At 39.8% G+C, this 20,250-nt stretch overlaps 1 protein-coding gene across 4 annotated transcripts in view; it reads right to left on the bottom strand.

Annotated features, from left to right (window-relative positions):
* CNTNAP4 (contactin associated protein family member 4) overlaps window positions 1-20,250 on the bottom strand; it is a 252,819-nt gene that overhangs the window by 51,896 nt on the left and 180,673 nt on the right. For all 4 annotated transcript variants that reach the window (XM_023245047.2, XM_023245046.2, XM_045046819.1 and 1 more), the window contains 3 exons: window positions 14,306-14,503; window positions 9,655-9,811; window positions 5,151-5,278 (listed from right to left, as the gene is read on the bottom strand). In XM_023245047.2, the coding sequence (XP_023100815.2) occupies window positions 5,151-5,278; window positions 9,655-9,811; window positions 14,306-14,503 (483 nt within the window). The remainder of the gene's footprint in view (window positions 1-5,150; window positions 5,279-9,654; window positions 9,812-14,305; window positions 14,504-20,250) is intronic.

Below are 20,250 nucleotides of genomic sequence, written 5' to 3'. Positions count from 1 at the left end.
ATTCTAGTTCTGTGAAAAATACTATTGGTATTATAATAGGGATTGCACTGAATCTGTATATTGCTTTGGTAGTATGGAGATTTTAATTATATTGATCCTTCCAATCCATGAGCATGGTATATATTTTCATTTGTTTGTGTTATCAATTTTTTTCATCAATGTCTTCTAGTTTTACGGTATTCTTTAGATAAACCAATTTTTAAATTAAGCAGTTATGATCCTTGGTTAAAAAAAATGTACTATTCTGGTGAGTGATGTTGATAAGAGAGGTTATCTATGTGTGTGGGCAGGGGATATAAAGCAATCTCCATACTTGCCTTTCAATTTTGTTATAAACCTAAAACTTCTCTTTAAAAAAGAGCATTTAGTTCATACTAACATTTAGTCTTTTTTTTTGAGGGTTTTTTTTTTTTTTGGAGTCAGATGTATTGAAGGATAATTTACATGAATAAAAATGACCCTTTATTTGTGTAACAATCTTGACAGATGCATAAAGCCATGAAACCACCACCACACTCAAGATGTAGAACATGTCCTTAATCTGTTCCCCTTTGCAGAATTCCTCTCACCTTGAAGCTGTTGGCAACTGAAATCCTGTTTTTGTTCCCATGGTTTTGCCTTTTCCAAAATACCTTAGACACTGAATCATCCAGCACATATTTTAAGTAAGACTCTTTTACTTAGCATAAAGTGCTTGAGATTCATTCACGTTACTGTATGTATCAATACTCCATTTCTTTTTAATGTTCAGTAGAATTCCGTTGTATAGAGTGGCTACACCACAGTAAAATGGGAAACTTATTCATTCACTTGTTGATGGACATTTGGGTGGGTTCCAGTTTTAGGAGACTATGAATAGAGCCAGTATAAACCTTTACATACAGGTTTTTTTATGTCTCTTGTATATCTAAGAATGGAATTGCTGTATCATATGGTAAATGTGTGCTTAACCTATGAAAAAACAAAAACAAAAAAATCTGCCAAACTATCTTCCAAAGTGTCTGTAGCATTTTACATTTGTACCAGCAGTGAGAGTTCCTGTTACTCTGAATCTTCACCAGAATTTGATATTGTCTCTTTTTTAAAAATTTTTATCAATTTTAACAGTTATATATTGATATCTCCTTATGGTATTATTTTACATTTTCCTAATGACGAAGGATATTGAGAATCTTTTTTTTATTATTATTTTACATTTACTTATTTTTGATAGAGAAAGAGCACAAGTGGGGCAGGGGCAGAGATAGAAGGAGACAGAATCCAAAGCAGGCTCCAGGCTCTGAACTGTCAGCACAGAGCCTGACGCAAGGCTCGAACTCACAAACCGCAAGATCATCAGGACCTGAGTTGAAGGTGGACACGTAGGTGGACACTGAGCCACCCAGGTGCCCCTTGAAAATCTTTTTATGTGCTTTTTGAAATCTGTATATTTTCTCTGATAAATGTGCAAATCTTTTGCCCATGTCTTAATCTGAATATTTTTTATTGACCCGTGAGAGTAATGTTCTTTCTATATCCTGGACACTAGGCTTTATCGGGTATGTATTTTGTAAATATTTTCTCCCAGTTTGTGGCTTGTCTTTTCACTTTCTTAACAATGTCATTTTAAAAGTAGTTTTTAAATTCGATGAAAATTAATTTATCATTTTTAACAATTTTATGGATCATGCATTTGGCGTTGTATTTAAGAAATCTATGCCTGGGGCGCCTGGGTGGCGCAGTCAGTTAAGCGTCCGACTTCAGCCAGGTCACGATCTCGCGGTCCGTGAGTTCGAGCCCCGCGTCAGGCTCTGGGCTGATGGCTCGGAGCCTGGAGCCTGTTTCCGATTCTGTGTCTCCCTCTCTCTCTGCCCCTCCCCCGTTCATGCTCTGTCTCTCTCTGTCCCCAAAATAAATAAACGTTGAAAAAAAAAATTTTTTTTTAAAAATAAAAAAATAAAAAAAAAAAGTTCTTACAGATTTCCTACCTAGAAATCCGTATCATTTATAAATGGAACATTTTATATCTTCCTTTCTGATCTATATGCCTTGAATTCCTTTTCATATTGCATATGCTAGGACCAACAGTATGATATTGAATCGGACAGGTAATAGCAGACATCTTTGCCTTAATCCTGATCTCAGAGGGAAAGCATTTTAAATCTTTGGCTATTCAATATGATATTAGCTGTCAGATCTTCATAGATGCCTTTAATTTTTTTTTTCTTTTTTTGAGACACAGCGCAGGCAGGGGAGGGGCAGAGGGAGAGAGAGAGAATCTTAAGCAGGCTCCATGCCCAGTGTGGAGCCTGGGCTCAATCTCACAAGAGATCAGGACGTGAGCCTAAATCAAGAGTCAGATGCTTAATGGCCTGAACCACCCAGGTGCCCCCATATATGCCTTTTAAAACACTGAGGATGTTCTCTTCAGTTCCTACTCTGCTTTTATCATGAATAGGATGTCAAATGCTGCCATTTACTTTTCACATAAATCTTCAAGAAATTTATTTCCATATTCATATATAAATTCGTAAGGACAATAGTATTTACTAAGTTTTGTGTCTGTAGCACAACTTTAAAGGCAGCTTTATCGTTCATACCTGTTGTGCTTTAAGACAAACACCTAACAATGTCACCTGTGCTTCTGGTATCAAACGACAATGGCAGCAGTCACGTGGAATTTCAGAACCACGTACATTTAAAAAAATAATCAAAGAAGGACTTGGAAAAAGACAACCTCAATTAATTAGGGGCAAGCTCATATTTGGTATCAATAGGTCTCAGAGTCATTTTTGTTTCTTTGTCCTGCCTTCTCAAGGCTTCTGTCCTCTTTCCTAGAAAAACATAGCTAGATAGAAAACTTTCAACATCTCTCATGTGTGTGATAAAACCAAAATGTCTATTTTTTTATACTCATTTTTCCGTTTTTCTGTCAAAGAAAATCTAAAAGTCCCTTTGTCTCAGTGAAGGGTACTAGAATTCTTACTGTCACAGCAGCTTTACTTAGATCAGAAAGTCAGAGATCTTTCAACCTCCACTTTCACGCTTTCAGCCTCCACTCCCATCCAGATCATGCCGAATTTACCTCTTTCTCTGAGCCCCTTCCGTAAGTCCCATGCCAACAACTGCCTGGTTCAAGTCCTCATCATTTTTCCTTGTCTTACATCAAAGGTCACTTCGCTGGCCTTTAGATTTATAACTGGTCTTCATGTTTTCAATTGGATTGTGAAGATTAAGCTATTTCTCAGCCTTAAATTATTCAATATTCAGGCCCTACTGCCTTCAGGATAGTGTCTGCACACCTTTCTTCTGCTTATCAGGCCCAGTGTGCATGATTCCATATCTAGAAGTCCCATATCTACCCAGTCTATCTCACCTGGAAAGAAAAATAAATGTGCCTAAGGCACTGCACCTTCGGGGGTGCAGATTTCCCATGTAGAGAAGGGGGGGGGCATCCATTGTTCTGTAGCCATTGCTCTTCTGACTGAGAAAATAAGAACGGGTCCCCCAGGCAGAAAACAGTCCTGTGACGTTATGTGAGGATGAGCCTCAAGCCTAAAATAGATGTGCAAGAAGGCCAAGGAAACTCTCAATTACTATTTCATTTAAAAGTGAGAAATTATTTAGCAGGTCTCTAAATACTTAAATTGCTTGCAAATTCTTATTCCTAATGTTTTTCCTCCCTCTGCAGCCCCACGGTCACAAAAGTTTAACGCTGTGGTTTCTCAACCTCAGTACTATTGACATTTTGGACCAGATCATTCCTTGTTGCAGATGGCTGTCTTGCACATTAGAGGATATTTAGCAGTATTCCTGACCTCTCCCTCTAGATGCCAGTAGCACTCAACCCCCCAACAACTGTACCACTCAAAAGTGTCTTCAGGTATTGCCAAATGTCCACCGAGGGGCAAACACTGCCTTGCATGGAAAACCTCTACTTTAAGTGAAAAGTGCGGTGTGTTTTAAGTTCATGGCAGAAAGTCTGTGCGAAAGAAGCCCTCAGCGCCAGGGGTAGTGACATGAGTCAAAGCAGACACCTTCCCGGGGACTGTGGCAAATGATATAAGGGAGAGGGAGGAAGCCAGCCCAGGCCCCTGAAGGGTTAAGATGAGAGCCAGCAGGGAAAACTGTGTGTGAGGTATAGAACAATTTCTCTGCAGTCACAAAATCATCGTACTTCCCTGGATGCATCCTGAGTTTACAACCTCGTCTGTTTGCACATAATTTTTCTCTCCATGAAATATCCTACGTCTTCTTCATGTGATTGTGTGAGCCTACTGGCAGGACAGGAAGTAGAGATGCTTAAGATTGGGGATGGTAGGTATAATGGCAGACATTTTTTATAACTATATATAAATTTTTTAGGCCAGTATCATTTTTGCTTTTTAACTAAGCAACTTCTGCTGTGTATCTCCATAAATCCACTGCGTTGTTAGATCGTCTCTTCCTCTGTCGAGCCCCTAGAATAAAACTGTATTTTAGGGTATACTTTTAATGTGAATAAATATTTTTCCCATTTCCGTTTTAAGTCCTGGAAATAACTAAAGGCACAAATAATTAATGCATCAGTCTCCACACGTATGGATACATATACTCATTTCAATCCCTGCTGAAAAGAAATATTTTCTGTGAAACTATATTTGAATTTTAAAATTCTGCTTTAGAGTGCGAATACATTGAATACACAAAACAGCGTGTCCCATTGATTTAGAGTTGGACACACAAACTGGAAACAAAAATGAGATCAAAAGTTGAAATATGTTGACCAAACTGGCATTTGATCCTACTGATGCTCTAATTTCACCACGGGCCCAACAGGAGAAAACTCACATACATTCTCCACACTTTTATGCAGCACTGAGGCTTTCCTATATAGATAACGGCAGGTAGAAATTTAGGAATGCTGGGATGTGTTTACCAACCAATCAAATTGAGATGCTTAGTGGTTTCTTTCTCTTGGGATCTGAACAAGCCTTGCTGTCACAGCCTTTGTTGCAGGGCTTTAAACTTTATGAGGGTACGTTCTTTGCTGACCGAGTGAAAGAAAGACTTCAAACACTGCTCATGCGGTGTCACAAGAGAAGTCTGATTAATTATTCTATGACAGAAACATGAGTCCTCAGTGACATCGGTTTCCCCAGATACGTTTACAGCACAATGCCACCACTTACTGTCTCCCCGGCAGAGTAGAGGCCCCAGTTTATAAGCTGCTTCTGAGTGCGGTCGGCCCGTGTCTGTAACCACGATCTTCCTTACTGGCAGGTGTTCTTTATAAGAAAGGAATCCAGTGTCATTGGTCCTAAAAAACAGTAACAACAACAAAAATCCTTAAAATTACAATCTGTAATGATAAAATAAGCAATAATCCTCACTACATTTCAAAGCCAAGGTATTCTGAGCCAGATCTGCACACACAAAAAAGCAAGGAAACAATTGCTCACTTAAGCATATGAAAATATGGCCACGTTTTCACGTCTCCTGCAGACTGACTATAGCTGGTGATTCTGAAATTCAGTTGAGCATTTTCTACCTTTTCAGTGGAATGGTTATGGCGAGATAATCATTTCATAATGTACAAAAGTATCAAATCACTACGTTGCATAATATAATATAATATAATATAATATAATATAATATAATATAATATAATATAATATATATTGTATATATTAATATAATATTGTATACCAATTATACAATATACTATTGTATAATTGATATACATATTAATGTAATATTGTATACCAATTATAATCCAATAGCAAAAAAGAATAGAAAACAAATAAATTAATAAATAATTACATTTAGTATAATGACTGATATTGTGTTCTTAGTTCTAGCATTTTGTTATTTGTTGCTTATTTTTTCCCATAGGATTTCCTGTATTTCTGCACCCTCTTTCCTAAATCTCTTGGCTAACTATGTATTTCTTTGTATTCAATTTTATTTTTTACTCACTTTTGAGCTATATGTCTGTTTATAGTTTTTAATGTTTGCTTTACGGATCTTTACATGATGCGTCTTTAATTCATCCACTTTACTTAGATTTTGTTATATTACTTAATATAAAATGTCAGAAGCTTACTACAGGATAATATTCTTAACCCCCCCCTACCCCCCACCACACACACACCTGCTCCTTGTGTTATTGCTGTAATATAGTTTAAATCTAGGTGTTATAAATGTTATAATAAAATTAAACAGTAAATTTTAATCTACTTTTTTAATTAAAAAAAAAGAACTTAAATGCTGGCTTTTATATTTCCTGACATAATCATGATTTCCAGTCTTATTCGTTCCTTTCTGAAGATGAGTTTTCGTCTGGTATTATTTCTCTTCAGCCTGTAGCATTTCTGTTAGTATACTGTTACAGTGCAGTTGTGTTGGGAACAAATTCAGCATTTCCTTAATCTGAAAAGGACTTCATTTCACCTTCAGTTTTGAAATATCTATTTATTTAGTATAGAATTCTAGGTTGACATTGCTTTCTTTCTCAGCACATTAAAGAGATCATTCCATTGTCTTCTGACCTGTGCTTCTGATGAGGAGTCAGCCTTCACTGGTATCTCTCTGTTTTCCTGCATGGAATGCATTCCACCAGATCTGTCCAACCTGGCTGTTGCTTTTACAATATTTATCTTTGTCATTTTTTTTAGCAGCAATTTGAACAATAAGCCAAGGTGTGTTCTTCTCTGTTTTTATTCTGCTTCAGATCCTCTGAGTTTCTGGAATCTGTACATTGATGTTGTATTAGTGATCTACCATGGCAGTACAAACTATCCTAAAACTTCACGACTTAAAACAACATTTATGATCTATGTTTCCGTGTGTCAAGAATCTGGGCAGAGCTCAACAGGAGAGTCTGGCTCCGAGTCCCCCGCCCAGCTGCAACGAGAGAGTTGGCAAGGACTACCGCCATCTCAGTGCTTGACAGGGGAAGGATCCGCTTCCAAGCTCACTCATGTGGTTCGTCGTTGGCAGTAGTCTGCTCCTTGCCAGCGGATGGACTGAGGGCCCTGGCTCTTCGCTGGTGTCGGTTGATGGTCACCTTCAATTCCTTGCCATATGAGCCTCTCCCCAGGACAGCTCACGACACGGCAGATCGCCTCATCAAAACAGGAGTCGCAGAGAGAGTTGCAAGGAAATCAGAAATCATAGTCTTTTGTGACTCCATCTCAGAAGTGACTCTCCTCCCTTTGATCATATTCTATTTATTTAAATCAAGTCACAAGGTCCAAGTGAAATGCCACTGAAATGTCCCTAGAGCTCGTTCAGTTTTCCAGGGGTAGCTCTCTGCTTGATTCCCAGAAACCTCCCCTGTGCATATGCGGTTCAAGGGCAGTCGGGGCACTGAGGGGAGTCGACAGAGTGAACTCTGCCCAGGTAGTTTTCTTCTTTCTGGGATTTCCACTCCCTCCTCAATTTTTAGTCATTTTGGCAGCCCTAAACTCTGTCCTCTGATACCTGGAGCCAAAAAAATCTAGTATTCCCTTGGAGTCCTAACCATCTCATGGCACATGGTTTGGTGAGTGCCCTCGTGCGAAAAAGCATATAAACATCTATCTCACCCACTTGAATTCCTTCTTTCAAGGGTCAACGTCCCCCAACCTTGGTAGTTTCTGCCTACATTTGGCTGCTCTCCACCTTCTTCAACTAGGTGCTTTTCTAAATATATTTCCAGAGATTATAAATGTGTCTAAGGAAGGTTAGCTCCATGCAAGCTACTTTACCAGGAGCAGAATTTAATACGAGAAATTTTAAAATCTTATTTTTAAAAATGGCTTTTTTTGAGCGAGAGAGAAAGAGAGCACACAGGGTGGGGAGGGGCAGATGGAGAGGGAGAGAGAGAGAATCTTCAGTAGCCCCCACACCCAGCACGGAGCCCAACGTGGGGCTTGATCCCACAACCCTGAGGTCATGACCTGAACCGAAATCGAGTTGGACATGTGACAGACTGAGTCACACCAGGTGCCCCTAAAAATTATTTTTGATGGATAATATGTTACAGAGGCATTGGAGAAATTTGGTGATTAGGTTAGGTATTTTTCCTGGTAAGCACTGCTATTAACATTTTATTTGCACTTTAAGACACACTATTATTGTGTAGACATTTTGTGTGTGTGTGTGTGGGTGTGTGTGGGTGTGTGCGTGTGTGTGAAGGCAGTGAGGAAAAGAGTGCCCTCCACAGGAGGTAGATATTCTGAAAAACTGGAGTTTGAGCAAGAAAGACAATACTCTATGAAACATGTAACACTAAAAATATTATCATGACTCCATGCAGAAACCTCCTTTTAGAGTATTCTAAAACAATCCTTTTTTAAATATAATGTAGCCTTGATGTTTGCCAAATAAATACACAGAGTATTCCATAATTCAAAACATAAGCTCAATTAACAACGGACTGATTACTGAAATTAACATAGATTCTGTAACCAAATCAATCCCATTTACAGCCAAATTGACTATTAGTACTTTTAAGAATAATTCTTGGGGTACCTGGTTGGCTCAGTTAGTTGAGCCTCCGAGTTCAGTTCAGGTCATGGTATCACGGGTTCATGGGCTCGAGCCCCACATCAGGCTCTGTGCTGACAGCTCAGAGCCTGGAGCCTGCTTTGGATTCTGTGTCTCCCTCCCTCTCCGCCCCTCTCCCACTCGCACTCTCTCTGACAAAAATAAATAAGCGTTAAAAAAAATTTTTTTAGATAATTCTTATGTACAGATCCAGGTGCTTAGTGATGTAAGATATACATATGGAATGCTGAAATGCAAATAGGAAAATTTAAAAACCTTTCACTTTACAAATAAATAAAACCAATGTATATTTCAACTCTAGTCTCAAATATACTAAATATCTTTTCAAAAGTTTCAAAGGCAAACATACACATAAGGCTTCTCTTCTACTTAAAACAATATTTCAGCCTCGGTTTTCAAATCCCTAAGTGTTTTAGATTTCCTTTTTTGAGGTATGATAAATAGACTATTAGTTCTTTGTGGCATGGTTTGTCCTTAAAAAAAACTAAAGAGCTACATGTTCAAATAACTGTGAGACTTTCTAAGTTTACAGAGGTAGATTATTGAAGAACTGTGCTTCAGTAATTAATGGCTATAAATATATTTTGAAAATAATAGAATTCTTAACCACATTCAATTTTAAAAAGAATGATAACTGACTTACAATGAAGAGGAAACATGAAACAGATGTCTCTATTTCATCCTATTATAAAAATAAAATGTAATGATTTGTGGTCCATTTCCAAAAAACTCAAATAAAAAGATACTGGTCTTCACATTTAGGATTCAAACTGATTGTAACACATTTCATCAAAACATACCTTTATCTAATTTCTTCACTGTACTAATTTGTTCAGTATCTGCCTCGCTCTGCTGTATGTTCTGAGTGATTCATTTTTAACAATAAACTTTATATCGGGGTGTCTGGGTGGCTCAGTCGATTAAGCGTCCAACTTCGGCTCAGGTCATGATCTCACAGTTCGTGAGTTTGACCCCTGCCTCGGGCTCTGCGCTGACAGCTCAGAACCTGGAGCCTGCTTTGGATTTTGTCTCTCCCTCCCTGTCTCTCTTTCTCTGGCCCTCCTCCTCCCTCTTTCTCTTTCTCTCCCTCAAAAATAAATAAACATTAAATAAAAACAACTTTATTTTGCATAAGGAAATCACCATTCATTCCGGTCAGCGTCACAGTTGCAGTAATACTGAGAATCAATGCAGTTCCCTTCTAATCCACAAGTACACTTCTGAGGATCAGGCAAAGAACCTCCCCAGTACGTCTGTGTTTCATTGGTTCTTCCAACCCACCAACTCAGAGGGCGTCCATCTGAAAGATAAATGTGAGAAATGTGACATCGGCTCTAGACCCCATAGCCTTCCAGGCCAGTCCATTCCCTTCCTTCCCAAATCAGTCAAAAGACTGAAGGCAGGAAAAGAAAGGCTGGTCTGATGTAATGATATTCCAAAGACTGCTACTGATGGCATTTCCTTAAGAAAGCTTTTAAAAAATATATTTTATTATTTAAGCTTAAATGGTCAATATATTTTTCTTTAAGTAGAAAAGAAACCAGTAGTTCCTTTTTAATTCAGGCATGACATTTAAAAATGTTTTGAGAGGAGTTCACATATGTAAGTTCTTTAAAAATAATTTCTGAAACAAGAAGGCATCAAAATATAAACCACAGTAATTATGATATCAGAAGCAAAACTGATTTGAGATCATGAAATGCCCATTAAAACACTACAGAATGTTATGGAAAGTCAGCGATTGATCTCAATACATTTATTCAACTAAAAACACATGAGCTGTTTATTTACACTAGGCATTGTATGGCACCCCCTCCTTATGATTTAGGATCTATTTGGAAGTATGTGGGTTTTTTTTCTTCCATTTAATGGCTTGGCTATTTATTTGGAGACTACAGAAATAACACTGAAAGATCTTTATGCCTGAAGCAAACGCTACACTCAAAAACAAAGTTTCCCTTAGCCAAGTGCATTGCTTTCTATGATGAATGTTCAGCTTCCAGCTCCTTCTCAGAGTTACGACTAAACATGATGCCAAAGAACTAGCACAAAGAATAGACAGAACATTCAGGTGAGGAATGCAGGCAATCTGTCTTAGCAAAAAACAACAGGTAGTGAGGAAAAATCATAGTCATTTGAGAATCAGGGCATGAGAAGAATGTGACATCAAATCAGTCAGCTCCTCAAAGTTGTTAGATCATTTTTCTGTTGACTTTCAAAACTTTTAAGTTACTGCCATGGGTCCTATTGAAAATACGGACTTATACTAATTTCTCCCTCATTTACAAATGTCAATGCTCATAACAACTTACTATTTGATTAAACCTCTACTAATGCTGACAACCTCTCTCCCAGTGTTCCTTTCCATACCAGCACATACCATGCCAAAAAACCCAAGTGAACTGGAAGTTTGTGTTATGAATAAAGACATTAAAATCAAGGTTTTTCATTTTTTTTAATTGCATGATGAACTTAACCATCTTGAAACATTTAATAGGTATATCCCAATATACTGCTTAAACATTATGTGTTCATAGATTAAAAAGAAAATAAATTATTCCTAAATATTGAATAATATTTTCGCCAATCTTCCTTGAAACCACTGAATGTTTTAAAGTACCAAGGACATGCGGTTCCCTTTAAGACTTTTTCAAGTGTCCTGAAGAATTTAAATAAGTATAGGAAAGAATGGAGAAAGTCATGAGAAATTTTCTAGGTTAAAAATTAAAATTATAAAATATCAGTGATCCTGGCAGGACATTCCCCTTCCCATAGTTAAAATCCCAAATGACCTGAGTATCCACATTGATCATCTTTTCAATGTGCTGAGTCATAGCTCCACAGCTTGCAAAAAATTTATTTTCATACACATCCCACTTTATTCGTCCACAGTTATGGCACCATTATTATTTGAAACTGCTCTACCTTTAAGATCTGAAACTGTAAACTTAACTTGTCTGACAGCACCTTCCTGTTCTTCCCCATGTATTTCTTATTGTGAACTTAAACTCCAAATTGTTCTATTTTCCTTTTTTGTGTGTTTATATATTTATTTATTTGAGAGAAAGAGAGAATTTGTGGGGGAGGGGCAGAGAGAGAGAGGGAATGAGACAAATACTCCGAAGCAGGCTCTGTTTTGATTAGCGCAGAGCCCGAGGCGGGGCTCCAACCCACGAAGGGTGAGATCATGACCTGAGCTGACTGTCAGTTGCCCAACCAACTGAGCCACCCAGGTGCCCCTGTTCTCTCTATTTTCAAACTTAAGTTCATTCCATATGAGTTCTTGGGTGATGGACCTGACGAAAATCTGTGTATGTAACAAGCATCACCACCCTTTGTTCTACAGCCTTTTCTTTACTAGTGGCTCTCAAGACTGGCTCAAACACCCAGACGCATGGGCACCATTGGCCATGAAGGGAGGGGTTCCTTCACACTCTATACTGTGCTCTTTACTTTGGGTGGTGCTTGCTCGCCAGCCCCTTGGGGATTTTGTTTTCTGTTTCTTCCAGAGTTTGGCTGATTTGTGACTTTGAGGCTTATCTTCCCTTTTGTCTTTCTTTTCTAGTTAGGTAACTCAGTTCATTTTGTTGCATCTCATTCATTTGTCCTTCCATAAATAAGGTTCTCATTCTTCTTAGATTACACTTCCATATTTGCTTCTCTATGTTTTTAGATTCTAAGCATCAATGAACAATCAGTTGCATACTAAACTGCTACGTGAACTATAACCGTGATGCACCAGAGAGCTGAAAAGAGAGAAGCTCACTTCAGGCACTTTGTACGTGCTGTGCTATGTCATCCAATTATTGCCACACCCTGTGAGGTTGGTACCACTGGCCCCATGTCATAGAAGAGAAAGATTCATCTATCCAAGCTCTATACCTAATCAACAAGAGCCCTGGAATTTGAACCCACATCTCTCCCTGCCTTTAAGTCTTATGCTCTTTACACTGTAACTATCTGATGGTCATTCACAAATGGGATTGAGGTTTCAGGGGGGGTAAGATGTGAGAGGAGACCAGCAAGATGGGAAGGGTTGGTGGGGGTAAATGGCCAAACGAGGACATTCCGAAATAGAGGAAGGAGAAAAAGGAGGAGAGGGTGTGAAGCCAGTCATAAGGGAAAGAATAATCTGGTTGTATTACGTGGGTGGACAGTAAGGAGAAAAGCTGCTTAACTAGAAGCAACAAGTTCAAATGTCATCTCGAGAGTTCAAAATCTTGGGGCACCTGGGTGGCTCAGTCAGTGAAGCATCCGATTCTTGATTTCCACTCAGGTCACGATCTCACGGTTTTGCGAGTTTGAGCCCCACCTGGGGCTCTGTGCTGACTCTGCAGAGCCTGTTTGGGATATTCCCTCTCTCTCTCTCTCTCTCTCTCTCTCTCTCTCTCTCTGTCCCTCCGCAGCTCCCAGCTTGCATTCTCTCCGTCTCTCTCGAAATAAATAAATGAACTTAACAAAAAAGGGTTCAAAATCTTTCTGCTTGACCCATATGACATATGACATTCACATATGAAATGCATGTCTTTTAAAATTGTTGTCATGGTATTCAGACCTCTCTTAAGATAACAAACAGGGGCCGGGGCGCCTGGGTGGCGCAGTCGGTTAAGCGTCCGACTTCAGCCAGGTCACGATCTCGCGGTCTGTGAGTTCGAGCCCTGCGTCAGGCTCTGGGCTGATGGCTCAGAGCCTGGAGCTTGTTTCCGATTCTGTGTCTCCCTCTCTCTCTGCCCCTCCCCCGTTCATGCTCTGTCTCTCTCTGTCCCAAAAATAAATAAATGTTGAAAAAAAAAATTAAAAAAAAAAAAGATAACAAACAGGGGTAAACATGCGCCAAGTAGCTTTATTGTGCAGACGTCTCAGAATCTTTCTAATTTCTAAAGAAGAATATACCTCAATATTACTCCTAGAAAACAGTGTCTTAGGGAATGGTATGAATCAGACAAGAGTCTGTTTTGGACGGACAGCAAAGAGGCAGGCCTGGAGCTTCGTTAAGTAGAAAAGCGTCATGACGGAAGTCGTGTTTCTTAAAGCTTAATTCCCTTCAAAAAGATTAAATTCTAGATTACACATTGGGTGATGAGAAGATATGAGGGATGCCTACGGGAGGCCAGATGGAAAGCGCCTGCAGTAAATTCCAGCACTGCACCAGCACTGGGCGGTGGGGCCCAAGATACCGTCACATAATGAGATGTTCTAACGGGAAAACAAAACCAAACACAGAACTGAAGAGCAGACTGGTTATTAAAAGTAGAATAAAGGAAAGAGTTAAAAGATGGTTTTCTGATTTCCGATTTAAACTGCTGAATAAACTGTTTTCAGCAGCCTATTCTAATTTTCAATTTTACCCAGAGGCTAGCTGCCAACAATCCATGAAAAAAGAGTCGCACAGAATAGTCACTTTGAGAAAAGTGAGTCATATTTTCATGAACTCTCTTCCTGATAAAACAAACCGTATGTGTCACCTGCCCTTTCTAAAGGATAGACACTGAGCATTCATTGAGGATCAGAATGAAGCTCCTTTCTGTAGAGTTATCTGACTGAGGCCAGGAAGAGACTCCGAAGGCAATCGAGGTTTTGAACAAAGCTCAGAGTAAATTGACCTTGTTCTTTCTTCGGGCAAAAGCATTGCTGTGACTTCCAGACTGTGACATGTTTGCTAAGTATACAGGGGGCAGACACGCTCCGTGGCCGAATGCCACCACCACTACGGCGTGATTCAAATCCTCGGGAGTTGGTTAAGTAAAGCAACGGTGCCATGTGCACAGAGGGACAGGTGCCTCAGTTTCCTTACCTTGTTTATTGGCAAGCCGTGACTTCTTGCAGTAGTAGGTAAGCTCCTGCTCACAGTGGTCCGCAAGGTTAATTGTGGCCTGGAGCTGCTCCATGCTGGCCACATACTCGAAAAACCCAGCATATGGGTTCTCTGGGTTAGTGTTTCTGACTCTTGTTAGGTCAGAGCCATTGTGCTGTATGACGGTCCACGCAGTTTCTTGTATGCGGAAATGGGGAAGAAAGAGAGGAGACCATCACTAGTCTGCAAAAGTTAAAATAAATAAAGAAAATCAAAATCACCTTTTATCTGAGTCAAGTTTTTCTAGTCATCAAACCTCTCTGAGAGGTTTCAACACAAATGGGTTCTTAAAATATTTAAATTATAGTAAAGTGACTCTTTTCCCTGAAGTTTATATGACTGTCATGCATTTGCCATGATTTTTATTTTACGTGGCCATATAATTTAACCAGAAAATGTTTATGGTGAAAAATATTAAGAAAACTAATTATTAAAATTTGCGACACGTTTCATTTCACTGAATCCAATATTCTATTTTTTAAAGATGCATCATGATTTTACTTAAAAAAACAAAAGAAAAAGCTGCCTATTATAACTATAAAACATTGTTGATTATTGACACACCCTGAATTCAGGGATGCTACGATGTGAAAAAAGGTGTATCTGTGAATTTCTGAAATATTTTAAATTATATGATATAAGCGATGATTTTTCTACTCTTAAAAATTCCCTTTGCCATTCCCTTTACCAGCAAAGAAAGGTCAGATTTTTATGGGCTATATATATCTCTCTCTTCAGACAACATTTAATTATGAGTGCCCATCCTTTTCTTTTTAAATCGAATTTTAAATATTCATTTTGGTATTGTGTGATGTGCATAGTTATGGAATACAGTAGGACGTTACTTCCTTGAGCTGAACACACCTGATACAGCATCAGCAACTCAACTAAAATAAAAAATAAAATATCTTTGAGTCCTTGCTAGAGCAATCCCTATCGACACTTGAATGTCTGTAAACATTACCATCATAATGATTACCAAAATTATGAAATGAAATAAAAATCCTACAATGTTTGTAACGGAAGATAGGCATATTGTATCTAGCCTTCAACCTTCCCAGAAATTGACTTCGCATTATATTTATGGTGATAGATGCAGGCACAAGAACAGATTAATCAAAAGTCCTCTGATTTAATAGGTAAGAAACAGATTGGAAGTTGTCAAAACTCTGCTATCTATGTGACGTTAAGTCACATAACTCTTCTGTATTACAGAGGACTATTCCAAATTGGAGGAAGCAGTAGGTAGAATTTCCTCCCCTCTCTTTAGCTAATGCATTCACATGGATCGACAATCAAAACAAGATAAGAGATTTCACTCCCATGCCTCACCAGGTCACCAGAATTTTGAATAGAAAGGTCTGTCTGCTAAATAAGACGGGAGGCAGCTTTGACAGTCTTATTGCCTTCTATGTGTGAGTGCATCACTATTTTTCTTGGAAACAATAGCTGTTACTTTTCTTTCTGCTTTGCATTTCTCCTCACCATTCAGCTTTATCAGTAAATTAATTTCCTTAAAGAGGACATGATATAAAAGCTAATGAAATTAATTATGGATGGCCAGACTGTGACATAGTATAGAGACCGTCAGGATATTTGAGTTGCAGATCTGGAATAGATGTGCCCTTAAGAAAGTCAGGTAAAATATGAGCCTCCATTTCCAAATTTAGAAAATAAACTGGCAGAATATAGGACAATATCATAGGTCTGAAATTCTATGATTTTAGCCAACCCAACCTTCGCTATTAGAGGTCTGTGATTATTGGGGCGCTTGGGTGGCTCAGTCGGTTAAGCGTCTGACTCTTGGTCCAGCACAAGTCAGGACCTCAAGGTTTGTGGGATCGAGCCCCGCCTCGGCCTGCTTGGGATTTTCTCTCTCCCTCTCTCCCTGCCCCTCCCTCGCTCGCATGTGCTCACTCGCACTCTCAAAAGAAATACATAAATACATAATCTTTTTTTTTTTAATTTTTTTTCAACGTTTTTTATTTATTTTTGGGACAGAGAGAGACAGAGCATGAATGGGGGAGGGGCAGAGAGAGAGGGAGACACAGAATCGGAAACAGGCTCCAGGCTCCGAGCCATCAGCCCAGAGCCCGACGCGGGGCTCAAACTCACGGACCGCGAGATCGTGACCTGGCTGAAGTTGGACGCTTAACCGACTGCGCCACCCAGGCGCCCCATAAATACATAATCTTTAAGAAAAAAAAGAAGTTCATGATCATTAATCAGGCAAATCCACTAACCTAGCCTCCACTGGAGTCTGCTTTAATTGTTCAGCAAACAATAAAATTTCCTTGTAATGAATCAATGGACAGCATGAGGAAGCTCGACTCTGGCTGGGTAGCTGCCAAAGGAACAGGACAATATGCCTGCTTTTGCCTCTTTGCCTTTTGGTTCACACCGAGAGGGGCTTCCCTAGAGTTGAGCATCCACTGGGTCACAGTAAACACATGATTCTAAAGGTCTTTTAAGGGGTAAGAAATCCAAGGCTGTGGTGCACGACATCCCTTGAAGGACCGTGCCCAGAAATGTTTCCTTTTGAAATTCTAAAATTTCAGTGTTACGGTAGTTTCTTTAAATGATTTCATTTTTTAAAAATATTTATTCATTTTGAGGGGGGCCGGGGCAGAGAGAAGGAGAAAGAGAATCCCAAGCAGGCTCTGTACCGTCAACACAGAGCCCAGCGCAGGGCTTCAACTCACGAACCGTGAGATCACGACCAGAGCCGAAATCGAGAATCAGACGCTTAACTGACTGAGCCACTCAGGTGTTGCTGATTTCATTTTTCAATAAAAAGTGCTACAAAGCATGAAGTTAAACAGATGCTGCATTTATCAGGCAATCTCGATTTCCAGGGCGAAGCAGAGACAGTGGAATCATCACGAGGAGCAATGAGAAAATGAGTGCCCAGCAGCCATGCAAAGCCCCATGTGCTTTGCAAACAGGGGAACCTCTCACAACTATTAACCCCGAGCCTCTCTCCTGCTCTTTCCGACGTGATTGCATTAGCTGATGTTTAGAAATTACAACCGTAAAGGACACAGACTTTATCATAATTTGTAACTCAGCATTTTGTGATTTATTCCATGGGGCTTTTCCACTGGCCTGGAGGCTCCCTGAGAAGAGTGATGGTTTCTGATTTGCTAACCACCGTATCTGCAGCACACAGCACGGGGGCTGGCACAACACGCCCAAAAGACTTTAGTTACAGAACTGAGGGAATAAACACATTAACGAATTAAAGACAAGGTACTCTCCAGACGAGAGTACAACCTTCAGGTTCCATGGTGGCCGGCCGTAAGCCTTGCCTTGCCTCTCAGCTGCTTTAGAACTTTGTAAACTGTCAACTCATAGTTTTGCAAAAGAGTAAGTCTGACACTGTGGAGGGCGTGACACATTATCCTACTTGTAAGTTAACTGGTTATCTTGCCTCCTATCTGCATTCTATCCGTTTGTCTGCATCTAGCTACCGAGATCTAGATTTACACGGGTGGAGGAAGACGGCCGCTCACAGACACAGGAGTCTTTGGATCAGGGGCCGTCTGCCCACGGAAAATCTTAGCAGCCTCTAGGCTCTACGGCCCAATGTCCCGTGGGCCAATACAGAGAGCGCCAGACGCGCCCGCCCATGCGGGGTCTGCACCCAAGAGAGGAAACCCCCACAAGTATGAGACTTGGAGATTACGGGCGATGGCTGGCACATCTTCTCCTCCCCTCCACAGAGGGAGACGGGCCTTCTGGCTCTAGAACGCCACAGATCTCTGGGGAGAGGTGCCAGTCCACAGGTTGTTTAAATCACTTTTGGAGTGCAGGCAAATGCATCTGGGGGGGATAAGCCTTCTCAATCTCTCCAGAGAAATTCACTATCTCTAACTTCCAAGACATATGCATATGAAATTATCCTTTAACACAGGCTTCTAGATTTAATTAATTAATGTGTTTAGTCTTACTTATTGGCTCAGCAAGCAAAGCATTGTTTTCCTTACAACAAGTAATGATTGCCCGCAGACGAGCAAATTCCATCCGGCAGAAGTTCAAGGGACTCCCCTTTTCTACTATGGACGAAGCCAGGTCTTCCTCTGTCTGCACATTAATTTCAACATTACCGATGTGCCCCGAGGTCTGTTCTTTGGATTCTCCTTTGAACTGGCTGTAACAGCTTACCAGTTTCCTCATGAACAATGCGTTAAAATCTTTACAATGTGTTTTTGAGCTTTTATTTTTCTATCTGCCTAAGAGTCATGATTGTATTATTATTTTTTTTTAATTACCCTCTACCAAAGGCAAAGAGAGTTAAGTTGTTGCAGTAAGGAGACACAGGGACATGAGTAAGGAAAGACAGCTGAAACGGGCAGCAAATCTATGAAATTTAATAAATATACTAAAAAAAAAGTGGAAAGGCAGTTTGGGTCCACCGGTGTCTTTCCCCGAAGAGATTTCTAATATATAGATTGTATGTAAAGCACCTGAGTAATTAAGAACCTGATTTATCTTAGGCTGACTGCTATTTTTTAGTGTGATAACAGTGTAAAGAAAAAACATGCTGTTTAAGCAACACTCTTGCAGAGCTAGTGTTCCTTCAGGATTAACAGCGGAGGGTGACAGATGTGATGAAAAGCTGTGAGGTCAGGTAGGAAGTGCTGTGTTCAGGAAAGCCTCGGAGATGAAAGGGAAGAGCAGCTAGTGTTCTGGGGCAAAACTGGACGTAAACAAGGCTGCATCTGAATAACGATAGTTGGTTATTAACTCTCAGAGCTATCAGGAAGGCCTGATTGTTGAAATGCCTAGAGTAAAAATAATTTTGTTGTTATAAATCTTACGACGCTCCAGCTTTCCCAGGGGATGGTCTCAGGAGCCCCTATCTCAGAGCTTGTTTAGAGAGCAGAGGCCCAGGCCTTGGGCTTGAAAATTGAGTCAGTGAAACTAAACGTAGGAGTCTTGGTGGTGGTGCAGAGAGAAAGAATAAGGTTAAGCGACATAATTAGCATTATCATCAAAGTTTGAAAGCCCCAGCTCAAGCACTCATCAATCGCTCCCCACTGAAACAATTGTCCTTAAAATGCAATGTTTGATCACGAGAAACAACGCCTTGAACCTAGAGCTATTTCATTTTAGAAAGAGCAGTGGATTTAAGGGCTCCTGGGTGGCTCACTGCATCTGACTTTGGGTGAGGTCATGATCTGACGGTTCACGGGTTCTAGCCCCACGTCGGGCTCTGTGCTGACAGCTGGGAGCCTGAAGCCTGCTCAGATTCTGTGGCTCTCTCTCTCTGCGCCACCCCCGCGCCCAAAAAATAAACTTAAAAAAAAAAAAGAAAAGAAAAAGTGGATTTAGTGTAGAAGAAAAAAGCCATGTACATTTCTAAAGAGACAGCTATTGGGATTCCTATTATCCTGTCTACTTATTTTCAAATTATATTTACAGTACTCTGTTTAGAAAGAATTTTCAGTCTTTAACATAGTTTGGGAAATTATCCATTCAAAAGAAGTTTCCTTTGTAGTTTTTAGCTTGTAGTGCTTCAAGGTATTTAAATCCACGTGGAATCATTTGTTTGACAATGATTCTAGACTAATAACTGGATTTTTTTTTAAGTTACCCATTTGCAAGTTACTGATTCAGCATTTTGCCTTGTTTTTATAATTGTTATACTTGATTTATACAACTAGAGGATATGTTACTGGCTATAAGCAATGTGACACTGATAGAACACAGCCTTTTCTAGTGGAAAAATGTTCAGACTGGGAGAAAGGAGACAAGGTTTTAGTCTCTGATTGCTCCCTAATGACTCTTTCCCCAACCTCCCTGCTTTCCTCATTTGCAAAAACCAGATCAATAGGGAAGGTTTCAAGCTGTAACATTATTTTTCACTGGGTTGTTACATTCTG

The sequence above is a fragment of the Felis catus genome, chromosome E2 (genome assembly GCF_018350175.1).
Source record: "Felis catus isolate Fca126 chromosome E2, F.catus_Fca126_mat1.0, whole genome shotgun sequence".
Lineage (NCBI taxonomy): Eukaryota > Metazoa > Chordata > Mammalia > Carnivora > Felidae > Felis > Felis catus.
Note: the sequence above shows the minus strand (reverse complement) of the source record. Positions and strands in the feature narration are given on the sequence as shown.